The sequence below is a fragment of the Schistocerca nitens genome, chromosome 5 (genome assembly GCF_023898315.1).
Source record: "Schistocerca nitens isolate TAMUIC-IGC-003100 chromosome 5, iqSchNite1.1, whole genome shotgun sequence".
In the NCBI taxonomy this organism is placed as follows: Eukaryota; Metazoa; Arthropoda; class Insecta; order Orthoptera; family Acrididae; genus Schistocerca; species Schistocerca nitens.
Genome location: NC_064618.1, coordinates 553,417,399 through 553,435,398, shown reverse-complemented (window position 1 = coordinate 553,435,398; position 18,000 = coordinate 553,417,399). Strand labels below are relative to the sequence as shown.

The 18,000-nt window shown below is 39.7% G+C and overlaps 1 protein-coding gene across 1 annotated transcript in view; it reads right to left on the bottom strand.

Annotated features, from left to right (window-relative positions):
- The window catches only part of LOC126260574 (uncharacterized), a 105,570-nt gene extending 87,781 nt beyond the window's left edge, over window positions 1–17,789 (bottom strand). Inside the window, exons 1-2 of the mRNA XM_049957910.1 lie at window positions 17,574–17,789; window positions 3,338–3,558 (exon numbers count right to left, since the gene is read on the bottom strand). Of these exons, the coding sequence (XP_049813867.1) occupies window positions 3,338–3,558; window positions 17,574–17,789 (437 nt within the window). The remainder of the gene's footprint in view (window positions 1–3,337; window positions 3,559–17,573) is intronic.
- Window positions 17,790–18,000: the final 211 nt, after the last annotated feature.

Sequence of the window (18,000 nt, the reverse complement as noted above, 5' to 3'; positions counted from 1 at the left end):
CCAACTCGCTCTATTCGTTTACGAAACGCGGAAGTCAGTAAATATCAGCATCCAGGTTAATGCTGTGTTCCTTGACTTCTGGGAGTCGTTTGAGAAATTTCCACGGAGTCGCTTCATAAACAAAATTTGAGTACGGAGTATCAGACTTGCTTTGTGATTGGATTGAAGGCTTTCTAGAGGAAAAAACTGCGTGTCATTCTTAATAGTGAGATATCTTTTGACTAAAAGGAAGCGTGGCAGCGTTCAGGGAGAGGTTGTAGGACAATTATTATTCACAGTATATATCACTGACCTTGCGCATAACTTCGTAAGCTCCATGAGGCTCCTCGTGGATGATGCTGTATACTGTGAAGTCAAATTGTTGGAAAATTGTTCCGAAATACAAAAATAACTGCATTTATCACTCCAAACCACTCGGTTCCAGTCACCCACTGTGCAGTGACCTCGTTCATTACACCACCTCATGCGTCACTTGTCACTGACTTTAGGAATGTGTGACTTAAGAAGACCAGCTCGACCATTGTACCACATCTTTTTAAATCCCTAAGCACAACCACTGTGATAGCTGGATTGCTATTAGCACTTTGGAACTCACGTGCGATTCCTTCCGCTGATTTCATGCGATTTTGTACAACCACCCGCCGCAATGCTCAACGATTCCTATCTTTCAGTACATGAGGTCTGCCTGGTTTTGGTTTGTGTTTGGTTGCTCTTTCGCGTTTCCACTTCACGGTCCCTCTGCCAATAGTTGACTTGGGCAGCTTTCGAAAGGGTGAAATGTCCCTGATGGATTTATAACTCAGATGGCATCGAACGACCAATCCACGTTGGCTGTGACTGATGTAACCTCCCCCTCACTTATCGACCTTAATGACAGTGAAAAATTAAACCGCGTGTACCTAATGGCAATTTGGGAAAAGCAATCGTCACCGAAGTTAATCTGTCGGTAAAGAGGGAGGAAAGGGTTACATCTAAATGAAAGGAAAAATGCAAATGAAACTGGTGGAAATTAATTTTGAAAAGGGGTAAAGTTAATAAAGAAAGTAAATGTGCGGCCGTTACGTTAACAATTAACTAGCGGTAATTAGATATTTGAGATTTGGGGGAAATTACGGTCGCCAGTCCTAAGGACAATTACTATAGTAACTGAAAAAGAAAGGTTATTACACATATAATTAGCACTAGAAGCGTGGCAACTGAAGGTTGACACGTGTAGTGTGAAAACTGAAAGTTTGTCAGAAGTAATAAATTTCGCTACGCTCTTGACTTAATTTAGCAAAAGAATTAATAAAACCGGAAAATCGAAAGTTAATTTAGTGACTGAAGTTAATAGTGACCTTTCTTTTTGAAGCACATCGAAATTCAGTAAAATACGGTTAGTCTTGGACTACCTCATCAATCATTTCAAAAGCTACTTGAATCTCCGCAATTTAGAAATAAGAGATTTAACTTTGAACTTGAATTAAATGATTCTGAACAATTAACAATGGTAAAATTCAGTACGTACCAAGCTGAGCTGCAGTCACAGGTAAGCTAAAATACGGTAACAAAACTGCACTCTTAATTTGTGCTTGTGTAATCTAAATATTGTAGCCAGCTATGAATACTTTAACTGAACTTTGAAATTAAAGCAGTGAAATCGAATTATAATGCTTTAATGCTGGCGTTTGAATTTCAACGACACTCGGGTTCATTTCGGAAAAGGAAGGGACCCTGCTTGGCAATGCAATTGGGACAATGAGCAACAAAGGTTCATGCTACGTTGCTGTAATTTTGTGATTTGAACAGTTTGAAAAGCTGAGGTCTGCCATACAAATCTGAAACTTTATGTGTCTTCCTTGTTGGTTGATTGAAGGTTTGAAGTCGCCGATCGAGGAGGTGGCGACAGTCACTCATTGTCGGCCGTCGCTGTTGCAGAAGCTGGATGCTGGCGCGCCTTCTTCTCGACACGGTCACCAGGAGAAACGGGCTCTTGATGTGTGCCAGCTAATGCTTCCCGTCCGCGACACCGTGCTAGAAACTAATATAGCCAGTCCATCGCAATTACATGCTGCCAAACCCCGAAAGCCCGGCAACTTGCGGGAGCGTCACACAACACACCTGCTCAATCGCACTACACCAACCAGACTCCCCTCGCTGCCCGCGCTCCACGCGGCAGAGTTCACTACCAAAGATCCTACACACTTTCGTTCTTCACACGACCTATCGATGTCTTCGTTCGATAGCATAGTTTTCCCTAGGCAAGACCCAGCGTAAAATACAAATAATATTTACAAAACAAACCAATTATACATCGACATAAATGCATATATATATATATATATATATATATATATATATATATATATATATATTAAAACAATTACAATATATAAAGACACAGAAATGTTATATCTTCAGGTAACAAAATAAGGAAAAAATTATGGTACAATAGATGGAAATAGGAGGATATGCATTTCCGGCCTTACACTGAGCTCCTCTGACTGACCTCGGTCCCGAGTTCGAATCTCGGTCGGGCACACAGTTTTAATCTGCCAGGAAGTTTCAGGAAAATTGGTATTTGTTTTCTCAGGCAGAAATTAAAAAAAAATATATTTCAGCATTTTTGGAAATTCAACCACTAAGACGGTAAAATAGACGGTGAAAGGCTTTTCTGAAAATGATTCATTATTAAAGAACTACTAGAGGATGTTTAATGGTACATAAATGAAAATTGGTATTTGGTTTCTCGATTGGAAATAAAAAAGTATGTATGTCATTGATTTTGGAAATTCAGTTCCTTAAGGAGGTGGAGTAGAGGAAGAAAAGCTTTATGAAATTATTTTATTATAAAAGAATTTTAAAAGCTATGAAACTTTCTATGGAAATACCACCACAAGAAAGTAAAAGGTACGATTAACAAAAACCTTGGACACCACCTACCAGAATAGCTTTTTGGTCAGAAGTACATTCGGAAAAGATCATGCTTCTATGGCCTTAATTAGGGTGAAAAGTTTAGAAAGTGTTGCAGTTTGTGAACAATATAAAAATTCGATTAAAGAAAAAAAAAATGTGTAGGCCACATAGTATATGCGAGTGAAGCTGCAGGCGCTAAGCCTTTATGTGTATATGAATTGTTAAAGAAAAATGTTTTCTTAGGCGATCTGATGCTAGTCATACGCTAAATAAATAAAAATTTGGTACGGCGAGGCCAGAAAGTCGGCAGTGACGTTTTAATTGCCAGACCTCTGCGCCCGATACATAACGTTTATCCTCGTAATTTATTTTGAGCTTTTTTTAGTCAGGTTAAAGGGGAGTCGAAAATCAAAAAAACGAATAAGTAAGGCTGGCCGGTGACCTGTTGGTGTGCCGCAGCCGCTTGGAGAGCGCGCGCCTCTTGCGTCGGGCTTCCGCCAGCGCCGCATCCGTGTCTGCGGCGGCGGCGCGAAGCTCGGCCGCCAGGCGCGCCACCTGCCGGGCGTCGCTCCGTTTCTGGTCGACGCGTCGCGACGCCAAGGCCAGGTTCTCCTGCACGCGCAGCAGCCCGCACTCTGCACGCTCCAGCCGGCGCTCTGCTTCCTGTTCAATGGTAGGCATATTCGATGATTACCGATATTTAGAACATATCGGTGCTGGGAGATTGAAAGTCGATGTTTCAATATCGAAATAGAGTCCCTGAATGTATAGTCCATTGGTGAATGGAAGAGCGAGCGGGCGAGTCCCCACTCTCGGTTAGGGATGGCGTTATAGCTGAAATAACCGGTTTTCGGTTAGCGCGTTTTTGTTTTTTCAACACCTGTTTGACCTGACTATTAAAAACGCTCAAAATAATCGGTTTATGAAATACCCGATTTTCGGTGTTTTTCTACCTATTATTTCCTATAATAATCGTATAAATCGAACAAAGATTGAAAAATTTTTACTCTCTCACTTCCAAGACATAGAATCAAAATATTAAATTAAATAGACAGTTAAAAAAAACTTAGTCCATCCAACGTTCGCAGCTTTGCTCGAAAAGTGATAAGCAGTTTAATACCACAAAAATCACTAGTTTTCTCCTGTTGATTCTAATTTTATGAAACCCTGCTCAAAAATTGTGTTGTAATCGGGGATCATACCACTATTTGAGCATTACGAATAGTCAGAGCTAAAGGGTGAAAACTGTGGTTGAAGAACTTAATTTTTCTCGCGAATTTCTGCGTTTGCATGTGTTACAAGCCCATAATGGTATATTATGTAGACACAGGCAGCAGATTAGCTAATTTCTATTTTTGTTGTACAGTGTGAAGGACTTGTTAAGTTTTTCATTTATTACTGTTACCATAATTATTTTCTTCCTCTTTAATTATTTGATAGAAATGACATACAAATCGTTCATCTTCTAAAGTGATTATTTTTGTACTTCATTGTTACGTCACTTCGTAAAAATACTCCATACTAGGGTTGGTGACTTTCTGCAATACAACGGTTGTCCAGCGACGACAGCGGGAAACTGCCGTACAGCTTAGGTTGTAGCAAGTCTTCCACACTGCACATACTCTCGTACCTTAAGCCACAACATACAGCAACAGGGACATTATTGTCTCAGTTTTTATGCCATATGTTTGTCGCTCGTTTCTGTCGGCATTGTTATTAAAATAGTACTGATTGCTTTTCTCATTTTCTAGAACAACGCAATATTCCAAACCAATGTAAATTTTACGAATAAAATGTATTTCTTTTTTAAGAAGGTTTATTTAAAAACGAATAATTTTAGCACTGCTGCTATGGCTAATGGTTATTCCTTTTTTTGGTCAGTTATTAGTAAAAAATAAAAAACCCCTATTATAACCGAGATCAAACAAATACCAAAATATAACGGTTTTTCAGAACTAAGATACCGGTATCGGCTTTTCCCATCCCTACTGTCGGTACTCAATTCACAAACATTACAGACTGTTCCACAAGGCCGTATTTACACTTTCGCAGGACGCCTTTTGAATCAGCGGCGGCACAGTGTGTAGCGATGCCCGAGGATGTTTATTTTCTGCTAAATGCGTTAACTTCGTACAGAATACACAAGCAATTAAAAATCTAGATTAGCTCAGCCGTGGAAGTTATTGAAGCTTTTATGTTCTTCACATACGATAGTGGGCCACTGTCTAACAAGCGTAGCACTGCCCAGCAGACTTTTACGTGACAAGTATTTGACAGTGGTTTCGGGTTTAATTCGATGCACTGATCACAAATATGGAGTCCGTTTTTCTAGGAAGGCTCTTGTTCTTTTTGATACAAGGGGTTGAAGTTCATATTTTTTGTGAAGTACTGAAATTCACATTTTTCATGTGCTATTCGAAATTTTTTAACAATGACAAGGATATCTAAATAGATTTATACAATTTAAGTGGTCCTAAAAGCACATCTCACATAATTTTTGTCACATAAGCTGTAGTTTTTTAGATATTTGGTAGGATATGCTACTGAAATATATGAACACTGCGGAACTGTTAAATCTGACCTTTTCACAAATCATATGGAAAAATAAATCAACATGCTTTAGACTAAGTACATGAAAAGCTACAGTCAGATTACTTTAGTTAAAGATACACTACTAACAGGTACCTTGTTTACAACAGACGTTTTCTCTTCGCCTGCCGCTTATGGGGAAAATTCGAGCCTTTCTGCAAAGTCTAGCAGAAATCTGCCAACATTGAAGCACTGAATCATCCTCGGTATCGATGGCCCATTACAGACATTTGTTGGTGAATCATCTCACCATGTTCATCACTAAATACCCCATTACCTTCAGGGAAAACGTCGACATGTGAGTGAATAAAGTGCATTTAGAGTGACATGTTGCCTTCCGGTTTCTCACAAGCACATATGAAGGGCTTAATTCAATAGTGGTACAAGTCCATAAGTTCATACTGAGATACAGAGTCCTAAAGTTAAATGAGCGCTCAGAATGAACAAAAATAAGCCCTTCATATAAGGTCATTCAAAGGTTCAATGCATTTTTCAACCTTTCCTATTGCCCAAGAACAGTGATCTAACTTTCTGAAAGCATTGCCACGCTTTTAACTTACCAGGACTGAGAATACAATCGAACTGCTGGTTTCCACAACCCTTGCACGTTTGTGGAACAATCAACACTCACTGCTTGATCTTCTCAGCACTTACCATTAGTCCCGGGGATTTTCTACGCAAGTATTTAAATGCTCGTTCGTTGCACTTATTTCTTTTGCGAATGGCTTCATCAGGTCTAGCTTCACGTGTAATGGTCGTAACAGGACTTTACTGGAATTTACTAGTGGCTCCCATGAGAGTTTTCTTTATATAGCACGCTATATACCTAAAAAAAAAAATTGTCATTTTCCAATTCACCGTACCAAAGTCTATTAAGAGTGGGCATCTTATTTTTGAACAGTGTCAGTAGCTAATATAACTAACGCAAGAAAAGAGCGGGAGCAGAATTTACGTTAACCACAGCAAGCTGTTCTACACTGCAAGAGGGAGTTTATTCTTCGTCATCCTGTGCAGCACTAGCAGCGTTCATAGTATGAAGGCTTTCACGACCGGATGACATATCTTCTGGTAAACCTTCCGGGATGTAAGGTCGTGGTCCATGAAACTCTCCAGCTCCTAACGTTTCGTCCAGAGCTGCGCTGGACATCTTCAGAGGGGTGTTTCTCCTCCGGTGAGTCGGCAAGACTCACCGGAGTAGAAACACCCCTCTGAAGATGTCCAGCGCAGCTCTGGACGAAACGTTAGGAGCTGAAGAGTTTCATGGACCACGACCTTACATCCCGGAAGGTTTACCAGAAGATACTAGCAGCGTTCTTGCCGTCTCCTACCATAAGCGCCGCGCGCTCTTCGTTTACAGGCTGTAATATCGATGTTTAAGTCAACATACCGACATTAGATGTTAGCAAAAGACTTGGCAACTTTATTCCACTGTCAATTTTCCTTTTGTGATTTAAAATAATCTTTGTTTGGACACGTTGCATTACGATACCGCTGCAACACATTCCTGACTTGTCAGGCGTGGCCATGCGAAGAGGAGGAGCTAATGCAGGAACGTTGGCTACTATTGTAGCTATGCGTAAACTAATGTCTTACATTGTTCATTCTATTCATGCTTTCTTTGAGTCAAGCAATATTGGCAACACGCGCAAACACGAGATTAAATTCGGTTTATAGGCTGAACATTATAAAACAGCTACCATAGCATAGTTGCTATCTGAAAGATCGCCTTCTAGTCCTTAATTAAGACCCATTAGACGTATGGACTCATCTCTCACTTCGCCAGTCTACGTATCTAAAACTACAAAAATCTGCACTTAAATATTTGAGCTGTATAGCCGCATTGTTAGCTTTTTTGAAAGACTGTTTTCAAAAGAAGGTTATGCTCTATGCCAATGACTCAGTGGAGTGAAGGGGAAATTGTTTTCGAAATCTGTGAGTAGTCAACTAAAGAGTTTGTTGTAGTAACTAGACTAGCAAATGATGTAAATGACCACCGAACATCTGATGCAACTTCTGAGCACAAGAAAACACTACCGAGCCTCACGCATACAATGCCATAAAAGTAAACGTTCCACATCGACATAACATGATGTAAATTTCTTGTGTGAACAAAGAAGTATAGAAAGCGAATATTAAATACAAACAAATCTGCTATAATTTCAATAACGCGACACTAACAAATACTAGCACTTCTAAAAGTGACCTTTATACAAAAATTGACCAGAAGTGCAATTACTCTGCTAAACTAACCTCACACAAAGCTTTTAAAAAAAGTTGTGACAAATTAAAACTCGGAAAAACTATTCACGGCCTTGAAAATCAGTGTCTCCTCCAGGGAAGCCTGCAGTGATGACCAAGCCTTGTCCTTACAAGTTTTAGTCTGTTAAGTTACAATCGCCATCTTTAACTACACAGTTATGAAATGATATAGCTGTATTACAATTAAAGCTAAAGATTATGAATATCGACCCTTCTTCCACACAAATATACGATCAGTGACAAACTTCATGAACTCTAAAAATTTTTTGCAGTATGACATGCTGTGCTTCAATGAGCACTAGCTTAAGGAACACAAATACAATATGTATATTCCAGATGGCTTTAAGTTTTTAACTGATTATTTTACATCAAATGTGGAAAATGGTGGGGTATCAACACTAATCAAAAGTGATCTCAACCATACAGTTGAGATAATAGAACTCAAACATTTAGTACGTGAAGGAGAACTTGAAATTGTTGTCATTCACTTCCCTGAAAGCAAAATTGTTATTACATTCATGAACTGTACGTCCAAAACTGGTATCAAAGTAGTTGTCCAACATGTAGATAATCTGTTAATGTACATACTTAGGATAAGAACCATAACATTTTAATATTTGGTCACATTAATACTGATGTGATGATGCAAAATTCTAAAAGTAGGCTTCTGCTGGACACGCTCTAGTCATATATTTTCTTTTGCCTGAATTATAGCCCTATCAGGCAGATTGCATGTATAGAGAATGTTACATCAAACATTCGCAAAGATGATGGAGTTTTAAATTTTGTAAACCTATATTTCTGACCAAGATGGATTATTAATAAAATATATGTAGTTAAAAACGATCATGATTAACGAATATAACCGACAGCAGTGAGACACTTAAATCCACCGAATGTAACATACAGGCCTATCACACAAAAGTGTTTGAGTGTTTATTTGTGTACCACTGACATGGAGAAAGAATCATATTAAGTGATGCTTTTGATTATTTCTTACGTATTATTGCCACTATCTTTAATGAATATTGTCTCTTCATCTTAAAACACTATAGATTACATGCAAGGAAAAAAACACAGAAATGTAAGTGACTGGTACACTCCTTACTTGAATAACTAAAGGATTCTGCTAAAAATATTCAATGACAAATCTTGCGCTAGTAATGATTACAGACATTCAGATGCCAAGTTACAAAACTTTACAGAACTGATATCATTGGTGCAAAGAATTAAGCCAGTAAGAACTATATTTCTCAGTCAGCTTGGAAAATAGTTAAAACAGAAACTGAGCTAATTGCAGAAAATTTACGTGCACCTCTAAGTGCAGATGAGCTAAATAATAGTTCCATAAGTTCAGGAAAATTAGCCATGAAAGATGAAAATAATTTGGATGACAATGAGGATTGACTTCTCAGTTCACAAGAAACAAAGCTGGTACTAGACTTTCCGAAATTTGGGAGGAAAACTGTTTGTTTTAGAGGTATGCTGGGTGTAGAGAGATCGCTGAGCAACTCCAGAATCGAACACATACACGGTTTCTCCACTTTTATGATAAAGCAAATAATAGATACTACATGAATTCCGCTGTCTTATCTTAACAGTAGGAAGTTTAGGGGGGGAACATTTCAAGATGGCCTGAAACTGACAATTGTCTTGCCCGTATATGAAAAAGGAGACAGAAACCAAAGCTACAGGCATATCAAGTACATATATTTTTTGAGTGTGCAGCCTACATACCGTGGCCCAATATGGTCTGTGAAGTGCGTTATCAACAATTAATGCAGTTGAAAGAGTTGTATTATCAGTGCTACATGATTCCGAAAATAGGGAACATACCTATTCCACTCTAGTAGGTCTAACAAAGACAATTTGACAATGTCTCACACAGCAACACACCGTTATATGTACTTCACACGTCTTAGCCAAGTTGTAACGGTTTTTGTAACGACAGTACAAAATATAGTCGCAAAAGCTTCGAAACAATAGTACACAAATGTTGGGTGACAATGAGCAGCCTAGTATTTGGAGCCGGTTTTTGTGTGTACCGCCTTACACATACCAATTCCAATAAACTACTCTATATTGCTTGGAATTTACCGTGGTTTCAAATATTTTGTTCTTATGTGATTAAGGAAGATGTGATCAAGGAAGATAGTCCACTGACTGGTGATCCTGTAGGGAGTTCATCTTGTTGTGAATGGAACTGGTTTTCGGATGAGTAATAGTTTTTCTCTGTGATTAATTTTAGAATGTTTGTTATTTCTTTTATGTGGGGTTTGAGAATATCCTTCTATTGTTCTAATTGCTTTCTGATGATGATGGTGGTTTCTGTCGGGGGGGGGGGGGATATTGGTGTCCATGGATGTGATATAAAATTATATGTGTGTGGCTGTTCTGGGTATGTTGATATTTTTGATCTTTTATATTAGCTCTTTGGTGTTGTATATGCTTCTGTTGTTTGTGTATACTTAATGTTTCTGCAAGAATTTGTATGTTTCTGTGGCTAGGTGATACGAAAGTGCATTTCTGAAATTTACAACTGGGTATATCTGTATATCCTGCTTGCAGGTTTTTGGTAAACTGTTTGGTGTGGGTGCTTTGGGGTTCTTTTGTTTCACCCATTGCACATCGTGTCTTCTGGATATAAGTGAGATGTTATTTAGAAGTGTCTGTGTATTTTTCTGGTATTTTCATGTTGGGTAACTGGTTAGCTTTGCTATGTTGTTGTCTTCTAGAAATTTTAAGGTTTTATTTTTGTATCCCACCTGTTTTATTGTACCATAGTGTTGCCCATGTCTACCTTTTTGACGGGAGCCTTGTTGTTTCCAAGTTTATTGATTATTTTCCTGGATTTCGTTTCTTCTTCACTGATTGTCACCATCAGTACATTTTTTTGTTCTCCTTTCTTGTTGTTTTATTATGTATTCACTTTCTGTAATAAGATTCATGCCTAGCATGTCATGTGAGTGTTGACAATGCAAATTTACTTCTTGGTTGGTGAGTGTTATGTCGGTAAGGCTGACAAGACGTTTATAGAATCTGCAGTTTTTTACCATCTGCTTTTGTATTTAATGGTTTTGTTTCATCGGAACAGTCTGTTCAGTTTTCGTTGTTATTATTCCCATTTTATTTTTGTTAGTGTTTCTGTATTTTGTCTGATTGTATCTCCTTTCATAATGTTATTAAATATTTCAGGGAATATGAGGTGACTTCTAGTTCTAGATGAATTCTGAATAGTTCAACACTGAGTTGCTGTTTCCTGATATGTAGGCATTTATCTTGGCTCTTTCAGTCTGCCGATTTTGGTTTTGTGCTTGGCGCATTGAACCATGGATAACGTGCTATTTACATTGCCATATACAAATTTAGATATCACATTGTGTGAAAGAGAGATATTGTTGAATTTTATGATCAGAATAGTTTGGTGTAGTTTTGCTGCTGTGTTTCGGAATTTGTTGTAGAACGTACTTGGAAATGTCTGGTGACACTGAAATATTCATGTGGAGGTTGAAGCTCTTACGATCCACCATGAGCAAACACTATTTTTTTTTGTAATGTAGAACATAAAAATCACGAAAACCATAGTGCATGGTGACAATGAATACATAAAACAAGGTCTTATCTGTATTTCAAATTTGTGAATATTTTCTTGAATACTCAAATTTATATTTGTACAGATAGGAATGAACAATTTTCCTATTATTTAATAGAGAGAAAATTAAAAGAAAACACCGTTGATGCTGTAACTTCAGCGAAATATATCTGGTTAAACGAAGAAAAAATTGTTGTGTTCATTCCTGGTGGATCCCATTCTAAAACAAATTTACTTGTCCCAATGTTTCTGCAATGCTTATGATTATCCAAGATTGTTCAATGACGGCATTTATCTATACAGAATGGCATCGTCAGTGAAAAATCATATCCACATCCACTTCCTTTGTCCGTTCCAAAACACACCTTTTCCTCTTAGGCTCACACTTGCCCACAGATGAGAAGATAGGAGGAAGTCATTTGTCTCCTGACCATAGGCACTGTCCATGTGTCTGGTTCTGGGAGTGGTATCACATTTTGCAAGTGGCTCTCGCCCCACACCCCTCTCCCAATATAACTTACTGTCTTCCCAATTTTTAATATGCCCCAGAGACTTATGATTTTAATACCAATTAGAATATGATGTATGAAATGTTTTGATATAATGATAATAATTTGTTAGATCAGTGCTTAGCACACTGCTTTAACATAACTTCCAAGAAACTAAAATTCTGATAAATTCATAATTTAAAAAATGTGTCCTCAATATTTAAATCTACATGCGCCATGTAATTGATTAAAGAACTATAATAGCAACAAACTCTCACAACTTTAGCAGCATTGTAACTCACAAAATATAAAATCGAAGTGTAAAATAGAAGTATTTCATTAGGCTCCATCATTTTAAACACAGGTCTGCAGTCCATGGCTAAGCGCGCGAGTAACTGAGGGAAATGCTGTTACATAGCATCTTCCCACCTACATTTTAGAGAGTCAGTATTTGTTATTCTTTCTTAGTAATGCGTTTTCCCTTTTGTCTTGCCTTAAACACATTCTTGTGATCTGTCAGTCCTGTCGGAAGACTCACGAAACGTTTCGGGTTTGTTACTGGCCGCAAGTAGGGTGAGTTCGTGAATATGTGCCTTTACCTGGCTGGAGTGTTTTCTGCAACCCACCCGGTCACAAACATAATTATGTGGGCTGGCTCTCAGGAAAGTGACTGGATAGTATTTTGTATTAGACAAAGCTTGCAATGTCGTAGTATCTACATGTACATAAATACTCCGCCAGCCACCATAAGAAACGTGGCGGAGGGAAACCTGTATCACTACTAGTCATTTCCTTGCCTGTTCCACTCACAATACAGCCAAGGAAAAACTGCTCTCTAAATTTCTACATATGAACCCTAATTTCTCGTATCTTATCTTCATGGCCCGCACGCCAAATGTATGTTGGCGGCAGTAGAATCGTTCTGCAGCCAGCTTCAAATGCCGGTTCTCCAAATATTCTCAATAGTGTCCCTCGAAAAAAAAAACAGTCGCGTTTCATCCAGGGATTTCCATTTTAATCCCCAAAGCATCTCCGTAGCACTTCAGTGTTGTTCAAACCTATCGTTAATAAATCTAGCACTCCGCCTTTCAATTGCTTCGATGTCTTCCCTTAATCTGACCTGGTACAGATCCCAGACACTCGAGCAGTACTCACGAAAAGGTCGCACTAGTGTCCTCCATAAGGCCTACCTCACAGATGTACCACACTTTCCTAAAATTCTCCTAATAAACCGAAGTCAACCATTCGCCTTGCCTATCACAATTCTCACATATTCGTTCCATTTCCACCATTACTCTCAGATATTTAAACCACGTGAATGTGTCAAGCATGAGACTACCAATGTTATATCTGAACACAGCAGGTTTGTTTATCCTTCTCATCTGCATTATCTTACATTTTTCTGCTTTTGATGGTAGCTGGCATTCATCACACCAACTACAAATTTTGTCTAAGTCATCGTTTATCCTCCTACAGTCACTCGCTTGGACACCCTACCATACACCACAGCATCATCAACAAATAACCGCAGATTGCTGTTCATTTTGTAATGTAGAACATAAAAATCACGAAAACCATAGTGCATGGTGACAATGAATACATAAAACAAGGTCTTATCTGTATTTCAAATTTGTGAATATTTTCTTGAATACTCAAATTTATATTTGTACAGATAGGAATGAACAATTTTCCTATTATTTAATAGAGAGAAAATTAAAAGAAAACACCGTTGATGCTGTAACTTCAGCGAAATATATCTGGTTAAACGAAGAAAAAATTGTTGTGTTCATTCCTGGTGGATCCCATTCTAAAACAAATTTTCTTGTCCCAATGTTTCTGCAATGCTTATGATTATCCAAGATTGTTCAATGACGGCATTTATCTATACAGAATGGCATCGTCAGTGAAAAATCATATCCACATCCACTTCCTTTGTCCGTTCCAAAACACACCTTTTCCTCTTAGGCTCACACTTGCCCACAGATGAGAAGATAGGAGGAAGTCATTTGTCTCCTGACCATAGGCACTGTCCATGTGTCTGGTTCTGGGAGTGGTATCACATTTTGCAAGTGGCTCTCGCCCCACACCCCTCTCCCAATATAACTTACTGTCTTCCCAATTTTTAATATGCCCCAGAGACTTATGATTTTAATACCAATTAGAATATGATGTATGAAATGTTTTGATATAATGATAATAATTTGTTAGATCAGTGCTTAGCACACTGCTTTAACATAACTTCCAAGAAACTAAAATTCTGATAAATTCATAATTTAAAAAATGTGTCCTCAATATTTAAATCTACATGCGCCATGTAATTGATTAAAGAACTATAATAGCAACAAACTCTCACAACTTTAGCAGCATTGTAACTCACAAAATATAAAATCGAAGTGTAAAATAGAAGTATTTCATTAGGCTCCATCATTTTAAACACAGGTCTGCAGTCCATGGCTAAGCGCGCGAGTAACTGAGGGAAATGCTGTTACATAGCATCTTCCCACCTACATTTTAGAGAGTCAGTATTTGTTATTCTTTCTTAGTAATGCGTTTTCCCTTTTGTCTTGCCTTAAACACATTCTTGTGATCTGTCAGTCCTGTCGGAAGACTCACGAAACGTTTCGGGTTTGTTACTGGCCGCAAGTAGGGTGAGTTCGTGAATATGTGCCTTTACCTGGCTGGAGTGTTTTCTGCAACCCACCCGGCCACAAACATAATTATGTGGGCTGGCTCTCAGGAAAGTGACTGGATAGTATTTTGTATTAGACAAAGCTTGCAATGTCGTAGTATCTACATGTACATAAATACTCCGCCAGCCACCATAAGAAACGTGGCGGAGGGAAACCTGTATCACTACTAGTCATTTCCTTGCCTGTTCCACTCACAATACAGCCAAGGAAAAACTGCTCTCTAAATTTCTACATATGAACCCTAATTTCTCGTATCTTATCTTCATGGCCCGCACGCCAAATGTATGTTGGCGGCAGTAGAATCGTTCTGCAGCCAGCTTCAAATGCCGGTTCTCCAAATATTCTCAATAGTGTCCCTCGAAAAAAAAAACAGTCGCGTTTCATCCAGGGATTTCCATTTTAATCCCCAAAGCATCTCCGTAGCACTTCAGTGTTGTTCAAACCTATCGTTAATAAATCTAGCACTCCGCCTTTCAATTGCTTCGATGTCTTCCCTTAATCTGACCTGGTACAGATCCCAGACACTCGAGCAGTACTCACGAAAAGGTCGCACTAGTGTCCTCCATAAGGCCTACCTCACAGATGTACCACACTTTCCTAAAATTCTCCTAATAAACCGAAGTCAACCATTCGCCTTGCCTATCACAATTCTCACATATTCGTTCCATTTCCACCATTACTCTCAGATATTTAAACCACGTGAATGTGTCAAGCATGAGACTACCAATGTTATATCTGAACACAGCAGGTTTGTTTATCCTTCTCATCTGCATTATCTTACATTTTTCTGCTTTTGATGGTAGCTGGCATTCATCACACCAACTACAAATTTTGTCTAAGTCATCGTTTATCCTCCTACAGTCACTCGCTTGGACACCCTACCATACACCACAGCATCATCAACAAATAACCGCAGATTGCTGTTCATTGTGTCCGCCAGATCAGCTATTTATACAGGGAATAATAGCGGTACTATCACGCTTCCCTGGGGCACTCCTGACAATACTCTTTCTCTGATGTACACTCGCCGGAGGCACAACATTCTGGGCTCTGTTACTTAAGAAGTCTTCGCGCCCCTCGTATATCTGGGAATCTTTACCATATGCTGCTTCTGACAATGGGAAAATAGCTGAAAGCATTACATCTGTGCACAGAGCACTACTTTGGAAGTGAGGCCGGAAATTATGATGTTAAGTAAGTTTTCAGAGTTTTACAGGAGTATCCTCCTAAATTTTGTTTAACACCTCGTATAGGATCATAGATGCAGAAACTGCTGATAAACAGGGGCTGACATCGCGCTGTTTACGATATACTGGCGAATGTGTGGTTACGGGTACTCACTGATTCCAGTATAAAATATTTCCCTAATTAGTATAAATAAGTTTGATATATATGTGGTGTCTGTTCTTTCAGACGGATCAAGAAATAAAACAGTTGATATCAGACGGATAACAACGGTCAGTGACATAACAGAAAGAGTGAATACCTTGAAAGGGCAGTGGGCTGATTGAGTCGATGGAAGAAAAGATGGCAGGTGATCAAAACAAGTACTATATTGGAGCCCAATTTACGAAAAAAAGACGAAGAGGACGACGACCTGACAGATGTGACAGGGACTGAAAGAAGACAGCCGGACTGAACTGGCAATGGGAAACTCAAAACCGGCAGTAATGGAAGAATCTGCAGGAATCATACGTTGCACGCCGACTCAGAGAGATCACATCACCAAGTGATCGAACAGGCTGGTGTACATCTACATCTACGTTGATACTCTGCAAATCACATTTAAGTGCCTAGCAGAGGGTTCATCGAATCACCTTCACATGGCGGAGGGGTTCTAGGCGCTACAGCTTGGATCCGCGGGGCCGCTGCAATCGCAGGTTCGAATCCTGCCTCGGGCATGGATGTGTGTGATGTCTTTAGGTTACTTACGTTTGAGTAGTTCTAAGTTCTAGGGGACTGATGACCTCAGATGTTAAGTCCCATACTGCTCAGAGCCATTTGAGCCATTTCACCTCCACAATTCTCTATTATTCCATCTCGTATAGCGCGCGGAAAGAATGAACACCTATATCTTTTCGTACGAGCTCTAATTTCCCTTATTTTATCGTGGTGATCGTTCCTCCCTATGTAGGTCGGTGTCAACAAAATATTTTCGCATTCGGAGGAGAAAATTGGTGACTGGAATTTCGTGAGAAGATTCCGTCGCAACGAAAAACGCCTTTCTTTTAATGATGTCCAGCCCAAATCCTGTATCATTTCTGTGACACTCTCTCCCATATTTCGCTATAATACAAAACATGCTGCCTTTCTTTGAACTTTTTCGATATACTCCGTCAGTCCTATCTGGTAAGGATCCCACACCGCGCAGCAGTATTCTAAAAGAGGACGGACAAGCGTAGTGTAGGCAGTCTCCTTAGTATGTCTGTTAAGTTTTCTAAGTGTCCTGCCAATAAAACGCAGTCTTTGGTTAGCCTTCCCCACAACATTTTCTATGTGTTCCTTCCAATTTAAGTTGCTCGTGTGTATTTAGTTGTTAGTTAGTATTTAGTTGGTGATGATGATGATGATTGTGAGCTGCTAGTGGGCACGATTTGCATCAAGCATGTGGATAAGTTGAGAATTTGGGTGTGATGGGAGGCATGCTACGGTAGTCTGTGCAGCTTGCGATGAACACTGTGTCCAGATGGCTTAGCGGTCTGAGGATTTGCCTAGTGAGCAGACCAGGGTTCGGGTCCTGGTCAGGCACAAATTTCCAACTTTCCTCATTGATGTATATCAGTGCCCACTAGTAGCTAAACAACATTAATTTCTCTGTTTCTTAAGTTTGTAATGGGAACGTTTTGGTTAATCCCCGATGTAATTGGGATCAGTACTCAGTTATGGCCCTTGGTTTTGGAATGCCCATTGCCACTTTCGAGACTTCGTATTCGTGATACTTTATTCACTGAAACTTATCTGGGAAATCTAGGAATTTTTGTACATAAAAGTATATACGCTTTTAGTAAAATTTCTCCTGGCGAGGGTGAGGAGATCACCCCGGCACCTCGCCTATCTCACCCGCAGGTCGCGCGCCAGCTGCTTGTTGCGGCCGCAGTGGTGCAGGATGCGGCGCGAGGCCTCCTCTGCGGAGGGCCCCAGGCCGGCGAGGGGCGCGCAGAAGAGCCCCCGCCGCCAGCCGCCGGCAGACAGCGCCAGCTGCAGGCGCGCGCGCTCCCCGCCGGCCTCCTCCAGCTGCTCCGCCAGGCTGCGCCGCTGCTCGCTCAGCGACAGCATCTGCCGGCCACGACCGCTGTCACCCTCCACTCTGTACCAATGGTGTGCTGCCACTCACCTACATTCGGTGTTTCTCGAATTACATAGAGTCACGGATAGTCGTGCCTACTTAAGCAATGGTCTAAAAATTAAGGTGTGAGACCATAACTCTGTTTCAGCCCGTAATTCCTTACACGGGACTCGTGCTTCTTTACCTAATACTTCTTTACCT